The following is a 12,564-nucleotide window of genomic DNA, read 5'->3' as shown; positions in this document are numbered from 1 at the left end:
CTTTATACATGTTTTGTGTTAAGTAAAATACATCGTTTGCATATGTAAATTATCCTGTAAAACAGAGGTTCATTTTTGATTAGTAAAGCTACCTACTCCTATACGAATCATTTGTATGCCAATTAGTAACTATTGTGGGCAGTACGGATGGTGTAATGATTAGCATTACTGCCTCACAGCACTGAGATCATGGGTTTGATTTCCACCATGGCCCTAACTGTGCGGAGTTTGTATATTCTCCCCGCACTTGCGTGGGTTTCCTCCGGGTAATCCGGTTTCCTCCCTCAATCCAAAAATATACTGGTAGGTTAATTGGCTTCCAACAAAAATTAACCCTAGTGTGAATGTGTGTGTGTGTACATGTGGTAGGGAATATAGATTGTAAGCTCCGCTGGGGCAGGGACTGATGTGAATGGGCAAATATTCTCTGTAAAGCGCTGCGGAATATGTATGCGCTATATAAATAACTGGCAATAATAATAATAATAATTGTTCACCTCAGGCGCAATTTCTGATCTGACTATTATTATATTATTTTCTGTGGAGCTCAACAAGGTAGCTTCACCTGCAATTTGCTGCCACAATCCTATAGCCCTATAAGTGAGCTCAAGGTATACCATTTAGAACTCCTAGGCACGTGCCTAATGGGAAATCCACCACTGGTGTCACATGGTCTGATGTTCAATCCTGCTTGATCAAACCCAATATAGTTGGATTCAGTGCATTCTGATACTCCATATCAGTGAAGGGGCCATCACACTGTTGGTCAATTTTTGTTTTGTTTTTTAATTTTTCATATTGCCCAGTCCTATTGTATTTGACCAGTGGTTGACTGACTAAATGACCACGGTTTTCTGGTATGCTCACCAATAAATCATTCTTTGGGGATTTCCACTGTCCCCTTACACAGTATTACAGTACAGTTTATAATGTAATTCTTGGGAAATCTTGAATTTGAAAAACAATAAAGATTGAAATGTTATTTGTTAATATTATCAAACAATGAAAGAACAATGGTCTAGGACTTTTCCCCATGTTTTTACTTGTTAAATGTATACATTTATATTTCCAGTCCATCTAGTAATACCCCTTTTACACTCGCAGCAGAGGTCATTCCCGGGAATGTGTCCCGGGATTTTTCCCAGGACACATTCCCGGCAATGACCCTTTTACATTCAGCGGCCCGCTGAGTCTCCCGGAAGCGGTGCTTGGAGATAATCTTCTCTGAGCACCGCCTCCTCCTATGCAGAGAACGGGTGCAGGGTCGCCTTGACCCGGTATACCCGTTTACACTGCAAGCTTCCCGGGACCTGGGTTGAAATCCCGGGATACTCGTCCCGGGAAATTGTCCCTGTACCCATTCACACTGAGAAAAATCCTGGGATGATGCGCGTTCACGTGCAATATCCCGGGATTTTTCTGCAAGTTTAAAAGCGGTATGACAATGATTATCACAATGATTATTTATCCACTAATTCAAATAATAACGCTTTCAGGTGACTGATCTATTGTGCTAAAGCTGATTCATTTCATAAGCAAGATATAATGTGTATTTTGTTCTATGTTTAACTTTAAAGGAAATCCCTTATGTACGATGGAACTCCTTTCAAACTATTGTGAAATTGTTGGAAACAACATGAAACCATCACACATATTTCAGCACCAAAATCCTTTCTCCTTTCCTGTGACCAAATTCTGCCCATCAAACCGACATTCAACACAGTGCCAAGCCAAATACATTCAGAATGTGGCCGGTAACTTTAGTTTTTCTAAAGAGGTAATAAAAGACCGAGGGCTCGCCAGTCTGTCCTATCACGAGTGGAATTCAAATGATGTATATAATCCCTCGGATATCGTTTCACAATTAAAAAATAGAACAAAGATACAGCCAAAGACAAACAAATTGTGTCATGTGAGACAATCAGTAAGCTCCAAACAAACTGAAGTAAAAAGTTGTATTGGTTTTGGAACTAGTCTGTGGAGAAAAAGTGAGGAAGATGGACCAAGGGAATACATACAATATGCCGGCGGATCCCGGACCGGACCGGATCCCAGACCAAAAAGTGTTGCCGTGGAGAACACAAAATCAAAAACCTTTTTAACGGAGATACCCAGCATATTTACTCCATGTAAAAATAGAATGGAACAGCAATCTAAGGCGTGTTTTCCTTCTGGGTCGCACAATGTGCCTTTGAGCTGCAATGAAGTTCTCCTGAAGATGGAGACGAAGGCTCCAGGTCACTGGTTTAAGGGTCACCAAATAGAAAGTGAGAAAGCCAAGCATCGTTCCTTCCAACACAATGGATTGAGTAACTCCACAGAGCCGTTTAGTGAAGAGCACATGTTGGAGGAGAACTTCAGAACCTGTAATGGGCTAGAACAGGTACAACTACAGACTGATCAAGTCATTATAGAAGTGCCGACACCTGAAACACTGCTTCCCGCGTATTATAAGTAAGTGGCTACACATACTAATGCAAATATCAATCTCAGACCAATGGGTCACAGTCCTAGCTTCCACTGGAGCAGCTGTTGCAATCTTTGGGACAATCGCTTCTGTTCATACCAGTCAGAAGTGATCATTTGAAAATAGCCTTAAGCCTTCCCTAGCGTGTCACATCCTCACATCACACGTGAGCAAAGGGCTGGTCCTGAGTGGGATGGATGTAGGGGACATCTACAAACTGTGTATGCGCTGTAGGAAGCAATCGCCAACTGCACATGTGCAGAACAATGTATTTGCACATGGCCGGAAATTGCGTATTGATTGATCACTCATTCCGCGAAATGGGCGTCTCTGGGCAGTAACTGGACCATGCGATCACATGGGACTAATCCATCTCATGGTAGTGTCATGATCGTGTAGGCCGGCCTCCATGCTCATTCGTTACCTGCATTAGCATAAGGTAGTAAGCATGCTGCTGTGGCGGCCGTACAGATGCATAGATATGTATCATGTATCATTTTAAAGGGGTTAGTTGGGATTGGTAAAGACTGTGGGAAGAAGATTAGGACATGGGTGGTCATTCCGAATTGTTCGCTCGCTAGCAGTTTTTAGCAGTCGTGCAAACGCAATGCCGCCGCCCACTGGGAGTGTATTTTAGCTTATCAGAAGTGCGAACGAAAGGATCGCAGAGCGGCAACAAAATAATTTTGTGCAGTTTCAGAGTAGCTTCAGACCTACTCAGCGCTTGCGATCACTTCAGACTGTTCAGTTCCTGTTTTGACATCACAAACACGCCCTGCGTTCGCCCAGCCACGCCTGCGTTTTTGCTGGCACGCCTGCGTTTTTCCGAACACTCCCTGAAAACGGTCTAATGACACCCAGAAACGACCACTTCATGTCAATCACTCTGCGGACAGTAGTGCGACTGAAAAGCTTTGCTAGACCCCGTGTGAAACTACATCATTCGTTGTAATAGTACGTCGATAATGCGCACTGCGCCGCATACACATGCGCAGAAGTGCCGATTTTTTGCCTCATCGCTGCATAGCGAACGAACGCAGCTAGCGATCAACTCGGAATGACCACCAATATTGGCTTTTTATGCATATAAATGCACATTGGAAATAGCGGTTCTCAGAGGTTTCTGTTATCTTGCACACTAGAGTCCCCAGCGAGAAGAGGTTGCTGCACTCAGCAGTTTGTATGATAGCCCTCATTCCGAGTTGTTCGCTCGTTAGTTTTTTTCGCAACGGAGCGATTTGTCGCAAACTGCGCATGCGCAATGGTCGCAGTGCGTCTGCGCCAAGTAAATTTGCAAAAAAATTTGGTATTTTACTCACGGCTTAACGTAGAAATTTCTTCGTTCTGGTGATCGGAGTGTGATTGACAGGAAGTGGATGTTTCTGGACGGAAACTGGCCGTTTTATGGGTGTGTGTGAAAAAACGTGTGTGAAAAAACTCTGGTAATAGAATTTCAGAGTATTGGTCACATGTGTTTGAAAAAACATGTTTAGCTGCTGAGCCTCGCCAAGGCTTCTCTGATATCAGCAGTCCTAACACTACATAATAGCAGTGCCCACATAGGGCCACTACAAGGAATTGCATGGGAGCAATATTTGGAAGGCATGCTGTTCCTTGTAGTGCTAATGGGAGATCCTGGGGTGGCTCCCGGGTAAGTTAGCTCTCTGTCTGGATGTGTTTTAGTATGAGCCTTTATCATGAGGCCTTACTGTAGACAAATCACATGGCCCTATGGGGGCATTGCTATTATGTAGTGTTAGGACTGCTGATATCAGAGTAGCCTTGGCGAGGCTCAGCAGCTAATCATATCTTTGCAAACACGTGTGACCAGTTCTCTGAAATGCTATTACCAGATAGGCTCAGGTATGGTTACAGGTAATTTTTTAGTGTGCTGGGGAGATACCAGGGGGGTGGGGCGGGGGGGGGGGGGGGGGTAAACGCACCCTCCCTCTCTGTCTGCTGTTTGTCTGTGACCCCTCCCTCTTTCTAGCACCTGATGTATAATTATCTCCAGGAATGATAGAGCAACTGCCACTGTTTGTCTGCATAAAAATTGCTGTGCCGGTTACATATCCATCACATCTGGGAGCAAAGTGTATTACTAGAGCAATGATATCAGTCTTTCGCCTCACAGGATGCCGGGCTATTCCTCTCCACCAAGACACATGCAGGAGGTTGGAGGCAAAAACAGCACGGCAGAAACATTAACCATCAAACATATTGAACTGTCTCCACCTCTGCGGCTCCAAGATCTGATAAATCCAAAGGCTGGGAAATATGTCTATGCCACTGAGAATGGATTTGAGAAAGAGCTTTACTCAGGTGATTCCTCCCTTTCTGGGGGAATAGTGCTCAGTGCTGCACTGTACGGATTCAGTATGTTCTACCGTCGGACAGGATGCCGGCTGTCAATATCCCGACAGCGGTATCCCTCCCCTTGCATGCTCAGTGGGTGTCATGGACACCCACGAGTGGGAATAGCACTGGTGCGCCGGGATTCCGGTGTCGGTATCCTGACCGCCAGGATCCCAACAGCCGGAAAATTAAAAGCATCTCCACTATACCCATGGTAAAAGTACTTGTAGGTGTTGCTGGCAATGGTTAATTACACCAATAGCATGTATCTTGTCTCTATTCATAGGTACACAAAAAGCTTTCTATATGAATGCTAGACACCTAATTATGTTTGTTTTTTTATGTTTTTAGAGGAGAGTAAAATGATACATCAGAAGGACAGAAAAGATAAGAATTACATCGTCATGGACAGCAAAAACATATATAAAAAGCACGTTCAGGAATCACTGCCCAGGTCTTACCGGGGATGGTTCTCCACCGGTGGACATGCAGGTAACCTTGCACACCAGCCACTATACTATAAGGGGCTCCCAGGCATTGAATGTGCATTTTACTTTTTTTTTTTTTACAAATTAAAATAGTTATGACTGTCATTTATTTACTATATAAAAGTTTTAAGATTTCTGTACAATGTAATAGGAAGAGGGAGATGTGGAACAGAATGAAGAAATAAGAGGGGGGTGTTGACAATGACATGATTCTTCCAGTAATCGGTGATATTGTACAAGCAAAACAGAGCATTATAATAGTTATGCAGGCAGTATGAAGAAAGTAAATGACTTCGGTGTCCCAAATTATGGCAGGAGTTGAGGACTGGCATGTTTTACTGACACATTATCATGCTGTATCAAACTGTGTCTAGAAATGAAAGTAGAATCATAATGTATAGCTAACAAATTAGTGTTCAGGAATTGTTAAACAATGTACACAATCTCGAAATCAATATTGTAGTGTATTCTAGACTTGTATTGAGGGCTGATCTTTTTCTGACTTAACTATTGACAGACAAAATTGTTACTGACAATTAGCAGACATGGGGCAAGATTCAAATGTTCCGCCCTCTCCTCCCGCCCCCATCACGCCCACCGGCAGTATTCAAATGTTGTTGACGATGGGCGCGATATCAGCATTTCAGCTCGCCACCCCCAGGGGTGGTGAGCTGAAATGCACAAAAAGTGACCCGTTTGGATGCCCAAAACGGGACTTTTGGAGATCGTGCCCATGACTTTAGTCGGGTTTAGCCGCTTTACGCAGCTAAACCTGTCTCTTATGGGCGCGATCAGCGCGATAACAGGGGGCCATAGAATATCGCCCTGCGATCTCCCGTCACTTTAGACGGGAGATCGGGTGCAATAAAACATTTGAATCTCACCCATGGAGACTATACATTGCCGGAATCTGTTGTACTAAAATTGTGTTGTTTTTCATATTGACCGTTATTTGAGTCCTGAAAGAGGTGTCCGTCACTGGCTTGCCCTTCCAACACCAGATGTGGATAAGACTGAAATCTGCTCATGGGACACCTCTACAAATGTACCTTGCGATGGTGACAAGGAGCCTAAGAAGGTGCAGCAAAGTCCATTGAATGAAATTCAGGTCCTGCAGCGTGCTGTGTCTGAGTGGAGGACTGCCTGGACGTTCAGTGAGTACAGTATGATTGCAATCAGCTTTCTTTGATTTCACACTTCAATCCCATCACAATTTCTATCTTCTCCAGTTTCCTTTTCTTGTTTAAGTACATTTCTAGCATTTGTAGTGTGAAACAATACATGTAACATTACATTATTTGGGGTGTGACCAGTGACTTTGAGCCGAAGATGGCAGATGTATACTTCTCCTGCTCTGTCTCGGGTCTCTTTTCAATACTTGCCTTTTACCACTGAATCTTGCGGAGGACTCTATGTCCTGGAGCTTTATGTAGAGCCTTTACAATAGGGATAGACATTGGAAGCCCACCTTCGAATAGTGGCTGGGCTTTCACTATCGCAGCCAGAGAATTCAATGGAAAAAAACATTGCAATGGTTTGTGCATGTGCAGTAGTAACCCATGGGCAGTCTTGATGTTAAACCTGTCACGATCCGGGTATCTGGACGCCATTACTTACCCTTCAGGTGCCTCCTGAGGCTGGCTCAGCGTTCCAGGACCGGATCCCGCTGTTCCTGAGTTTCCACATGCAGAATGTCAGAGTGGTGATTTCATCAGCCGCGGCCTCCGCTGTGCCCGCGTGGTTAAATGTGCGCTTGTCAGTCTGGCGTCTCCTGTCTCCTGTGGCCGGCGTCGCCATTACTGTTTCAATTCTCACATGGATTACAAACCAAACTTCCCTCCAAGTGTCTGCATGGGCGCAGCCATCTTGGATTTTGTCATCTGATTATTTCCACCAATCTGCTGTCTGTATTGTTGATTTGCATAATTGCCTAGCCAACCCCTTCCTTGCTGCAGGTATAAGTATGCTGTGCCTGAGCAAGGAAGGCGTCAGTGCTTTGGTTGTCTAACCTAGTTCCAGTTTGTCTCTCTCCTGTGGTTGTCTTCCAGGTTCCAGCTCCTGTCTCCAGACTTCTGCTATAGAGACCCGCACCAGCATTCCATCTGCGGTGTAGCCTGACTCTCCGATCCATTCTGGACTCACCTGTTTCCAGCTACAACAATCACCTGCTTCCAGCCCAGCTTCCAGCAGTGTACAGCTTCTCTTAAAGGGCCGGTGTCCTTTCTGCAGTTTACCACTCTCCACCGGTATTATTATTTCACCGCTCTCAAACAATCACCTGCTTCCAGCCCAGCTTCCAGCAGTGTACAGCTTCTCTTAAAGGGCCGGTGTCCTTTTCTGCAGTTTACCACTCTCCACCGGTATTATTATTTCACCGCTCTCAAACAATCACCTGCTTCCAGCCCAGCTTCCAGCAGTGTACAGCTTCTCTTAAAGGGCCGGTGTCCTTTTCTGCAGTTTACCACTCTCCACCGGTATTATTATTTCACCGCTCTCAAACTCCAAACTTCATTATTATTTCACCGCTCTCAAACTCCAAACTTCATTATTATTTCATCGCTCTCAAGTTCGTTTATTATTTAACTGGTTCCAGCCAGTATCCACTCCGTACCAACAACAGTCTGGTTCCAGCCAGTATCCACAGCAGCCGTTTTACCTTCAGCAGCCCAGCCTTTCCTGGAACATCAGCTGGTACGATCCTGGGTTCTCTCCATTGCTACAGTCAGGCCTGGTAAGGACTTTCCAACTAGAAGATTATAAGAACTGTCTCACACTACCAGTGCCTGTGGCCCTTGCCACCCTGTAGTACCCAGGAATTGTATTTATCCTCTGTTGACTTTTATGTTTCCTTTTACTGCTGCTGTGTTACGGAGTTTGTCATAATAAACATCATTGACTTTTATCCTGGTTGTCGTGGTCACGCCTTCGGGCAGTTATTCTACATGTTACTTACATGTCTAGGGGTCTGATACAACCTCCCAGGTTCCGTTACATCTCAGCCCCTACAACTGAGGCTGCCTCCCGTCAGCTCAGGCCCTCAGTTGTGACAGTAAGCACTGACCTAATGAATCCAGCCGGAGACCAGGATCAAGCGGCCAGGCCGATGCAAGAACTGGCAGCCCGACTTGAACATCAGGAGGCTGCACAGGGCCACATCATCCGCTGTCTCCAGGATCTCTCTACACGGCTGGATGGGATTCAAACGACCCTCCGTGGACCTGTCACGTCCGGTGCGTCCACTACAGTGACACCAGCTGTAACCCCACCCACCTTACCCATTTCCAGTCCACATCTTCATCTTCCAACGCCAGCAAAATTTGATGGATCTCCAAGGTTCTGCAGGGGATTTCTCAATCAATGTGAAATCCACTTTGAGCTTCTACCTGGCAATTTCTTCAGTGACCGTACCAAAATTGCCTATATCATCTCCCTTCTCAGTGGCTCAGCCCTTGACTGGGCATCACCTTTATGGGAGAAGTCTGATCCCCTGCTATCCTCCTATACTGACTTTGTAGCTACATTCAGGCGCATCTTCGACGAGCCAGGCCGGATAACATCTGCTTCATCTGAGATTCTCCGTTTACGCCAGGGAACACGTACTGTGGGACAGTATCTTATACAGTTTAAAATCCTGGCATCCGAACTGGCATGGAACGACGAGGCCCTGTATGCTGCATTCTGGCATGGCTTATCAGAACGCATCAAGGATGAGTTAGCTACCAGAGACTTGCCCTCTAAGTTGGATGAGCTAATTTCTCTTTGCACGAAGGTTGATCTACGTTTCAGAGAGAGAGCAACCGAGCGAGGAAGATCATCTACTCCTAAATCTTCTGCTCCTCCTCCTCGTCAACCATCTCCATCCAAGGATGTGCCTATGCAAATTAGTCGTTCCCGTCTATCTCCCGCTGAGCGCCGAAGACGTCTCTCTGAGTCTCTCTGTCTCTACTGTGCAGCTCCGTCGCACACTATCAATGCCTGTCCCAAACGTCCGAGAAACTCCAGATCCTAGCTCGCCAAGGAGAGGGCCGGCTAGGAGTAATGATCTCCTCTCCATCTCCTCATGACTGTAACCTCCCAGTGTCGCTCCAAATTGCTCAACGTTACAGGAACGTCATTGCCCTCCTTGATTCCGGAGCAGCTGGGAATTTCATAACCGAAGCTTATGTTAAACGGTGGTCCCTACCCACCGAGAGACTGTCCTCGTCCATCTCTTTGACTGCCGTGGATGGCAGCAAGATTTTTGACGCAGTCATTTCCTTAAGGACTCTTCCAGTTCGTCTGAGAGTGGGAGTTCTTCATTCTGAGTATATTTCTTTTGTAGTGATTCCAAGAGCCACACATCCAGTGGTTTTAGGCCTTCCATGGCTCCGTCTCCACAACCCATCAATTGACTGGACGACTACGCAAATACTGGCATGGGGTCCCTCCTGTGCTGAGACTTGTTTAGCCAAAGTTCTTCCTGTTTGTTCTTCCTTCCCCAGGTCATCTGATGTTCCGCCTCCTCCATATCAAGACTTCACGGACGTGTTCAGTAAAGCCTCTGCTGATATCCTTCCTCCTCATAGAGAATGGGACTGCCCAATCGACCTCATTCCAGGGAAGGTTCCACCGCGAGGCCGAACTTATCCGTTGTCTCTGCCTGAGACACACTCCATGGAAGAGTACATCAAAGAGAACCTGGCGAAGGGTTTCATCCGACCATCTTCTTCTCCAGCCGGCGCAGGCTTCTTCTTCGTTAAGAAGAAAGACGGTGGTCTGCGTCCGTGCATCGACTACAGAGGTCTGAACGACATTACCGTCAAGAACCGATACCCTTTACCCCTGATTACCGAGCTCTTTGATAGAGTTAGTGGTGCAACTATTTTCACAAAGCTGGACTTGAGGGGTGCCTACAATCTCATCCGAATCCGTGAGGGTGACGAGTGGAAGACCGCCTTTAACACCCGTGACGGACATTATGAGTACCTCGTCATGCCCTTCGGATTGAGCAACGCTCCAGCAGTCTTCCAGCACTTCGTGAATGAGATTTTCAGGGACATCTTGTACCGCCATGTCGTGGTTTATCTAGACGACATCCTCATCTTTGCTAATAATCTCGAAGATCATCGTTTCTGGGTAAAAGAGGTTCTTTCCCGTCTCCGTGTCAATCACCTCTATTGTAAATTGGAGAAGTGTGTGTTTGAAGTTAAAACCATTCCGTTTCTAGGTTACATTGTGTCCGGTTCCGGACTAGAGATGGATCCTGAGAAACTCCAAGCAATCCAGAATTGGCCTATACCCTTAAGCCTCAAAGGGGTCCAGAGGTTCTTAGGGTTCGCCAATTATTATAGAAAATTTATACGAGACTTTTCCACCATTGTGGCGCCTATCACTGCATTAACCAAGAAAGGTGCTAATCCGTCCAAGTGGTCCGAGGAAGCTACACAGGCCTTTCACCTTCTGAAGCAACGGTTCATCTCTGCACCAGTTCTGAAACAGCCCGACACCGACTCTCCTTTTATCTTAGAGGTAGATGCCTCCTCCGTTGGAGTAGGAGCAGTGTTATCCCAGAGGGCCAAAGATGGACATCTACATCCTTGCAGTTTCTTCTCCCGGAAGTTCTCCCCAGCTGAGCGCAACTATGCCATTGGCGATCAGGAGTTGCTAGCCATCAAGCTCGCTCTGGGGGAGTGGAGATACCTGTTGGAGGGAGCTTCCCACTCAATCACCATACTTACCGACCACAAAAATCTTTTATATCTCAAAGGCGCACAATGTCTGAATCCTCGTCAGGCCAGATGGACACTTTTCTTCTCTAGGTTTGACTTTAAACTCCAGTTCTGTCCGGGTTCTCAGAATCGTAAGGCCGATGCCCTTTCCCGCTCATGGGAGCAAGAAAATGAGTCCGAGTCTGCAGACAAGCATCCTATTATTAATCCGTTGGCATTCTCCACGGTAGGGATGGACTCTACGCCTCCACCAGGGAAAAGTTTTGTTAAGCCAGTTCTAAGGAAGAAGCTCATGCATTGGGCCCATGCTTCCCGTTTTGCTGGACATACAGGCATTCAGAAAACCCTTGAATTTATTTCTAGGTCCTACTGGTGGCCAACTCTGAAGAAGGACGTTATGGAATTTATTGCCTCCTGCCCAAAGTGTGCCCAACACAAAGTCTCCCGCCAGTCGCCTGCGGGGCAACTGGTTCCATTATCTGTTCCCCGTCGACCTTGGACCCATTTGTCGATGGACTTTGTTTCCGATCTACCTATCTGCAACAAGTTTAATACCATCTGGGTGGTAGTTGACCGGTTCACCAAGATGGCACATTTTATCCCTCTCACCGGTCTTCCGTCAGCTTCCAAGTTGGCTCAAGTGTTTATACAAGAGATCTTCCGACTTCACGGTCTTCCTGAAGAGATCATCTCGGATCGTGGAGTACAATTTGTAGCCAAATTTTGGCGAAGTTTGTGTCAAGCCCTCCAAGTCAAGTTAAAGTTTTCCACGGCTTACCATCCTCAGACCAATGGTCAAACCGAGAGGGTGAATCAGGACTTGGAGGCCTTCCTCCGTATATATGTGTCTTCCTCTCAAGATGACTGGGTTCAACTCCTTCCTTGGGCCGAGTTCAGCCACAACAATCAATACCATTCCTCATCTTCTTCTACACCATTCTTCATTAATTATGGATTCCACCCTAAAGTCCCAGAATTCCAACCGCTTCCCGCAACTTCTGTTCCAGCAGTGGATGTCACCTTGCGTCAGTTTTCAAATAACTGGAGGAACGTCCGCGCAGCCCTGCTTAAAGCCTCATTCAGGTATAAGAAGTTTGCCAATAGGAAGCGTAGAGCGGTTCCTGCTCTCAAGGTGGGTGATCGTGTGTGGCTGTCCACGAAGAATTTGAGGTTGAGAGTTCCCAGCATGAAATTTGCACCTCGCTACATCGGACCCTTCAAGATTGAACAAGTCATCAATCCTGTTGCCTACAGGTTACAGTTACCATCCTTCTTGAAAATACCCAGGACATTTCATGTTTCTTTGTTGAAACCGCTGATCCTGAATCGGTTTCATTCCGCACTTCCTCCAGCTCCCAAAGTTCAGACTCAACGGGGAGTCGAGTACGAGGTGGCCAAGATTTTGGACTCACGCTTCCGTTACGGTCAGTTACAATACCTCATTGACTGGAAGGGCTATGGTCCTGAAGAACGCTCTTGGACCAATGCCTCAGACGTCCATGCTCCTGCCTTGGTCCGAAATTTCCACGCAAAGTTTCCTTTAAAG

General features: G+C 46.2%; 1 protein-coding gene across 3 annotated transcripts in view; it reads left to right on the top strand.

The window, feature by feature from the left end:
• Window positions 1-12,564, top strand: part of HEATR4 (HEAT repeat containing 4) — a 117,555-nt gene that overhangs the window by 16,441 nt on the left and 88,550 nt on the right. For all 3 annotated transcript variants that reach the window (XM_063947939.1, XM_063947940.1, XM_063947938.1), the window contains exons 2-4: window positions 1,578-2,454; window positions 4,602-4,789; window positions 5,174-5,314. In XM_063947939.1, coding sequence (XP_063804009.1) covers window positions 1,595-2,454; window positions 4,602-4,789; window positions 5,174-5,314 — 1,189 coding nt within the window. In that variant the 5' untranslated portion in view covers window positions 1,578-1,594. The remainder of the gene's footprint in view (window positions 1-1,577; window positions 2,455-4,601; window positions 4,790-5,173; window positions 5,315-12,564) is intronic.

Source organism: Pseudophryne corroboree, chromosome 12 (genome assembly GCF_028390025.1).
Source record: "Pseudophryne corroboree isolate aPseCor3 chromosome 12, aPseCor3.hap2, whole genome shotgun sequence".
In the NCBI taxonomy this organism is placed as follows: Eukaryota; Metazoa; Chordata; class Amphibia; order Anura; family Myobatrachidae; genus Pseudophryne; species Pseudophryne corroboree.
This window is presented reverse-complemented; position numbering and strand designations above follow the sequence as displayed.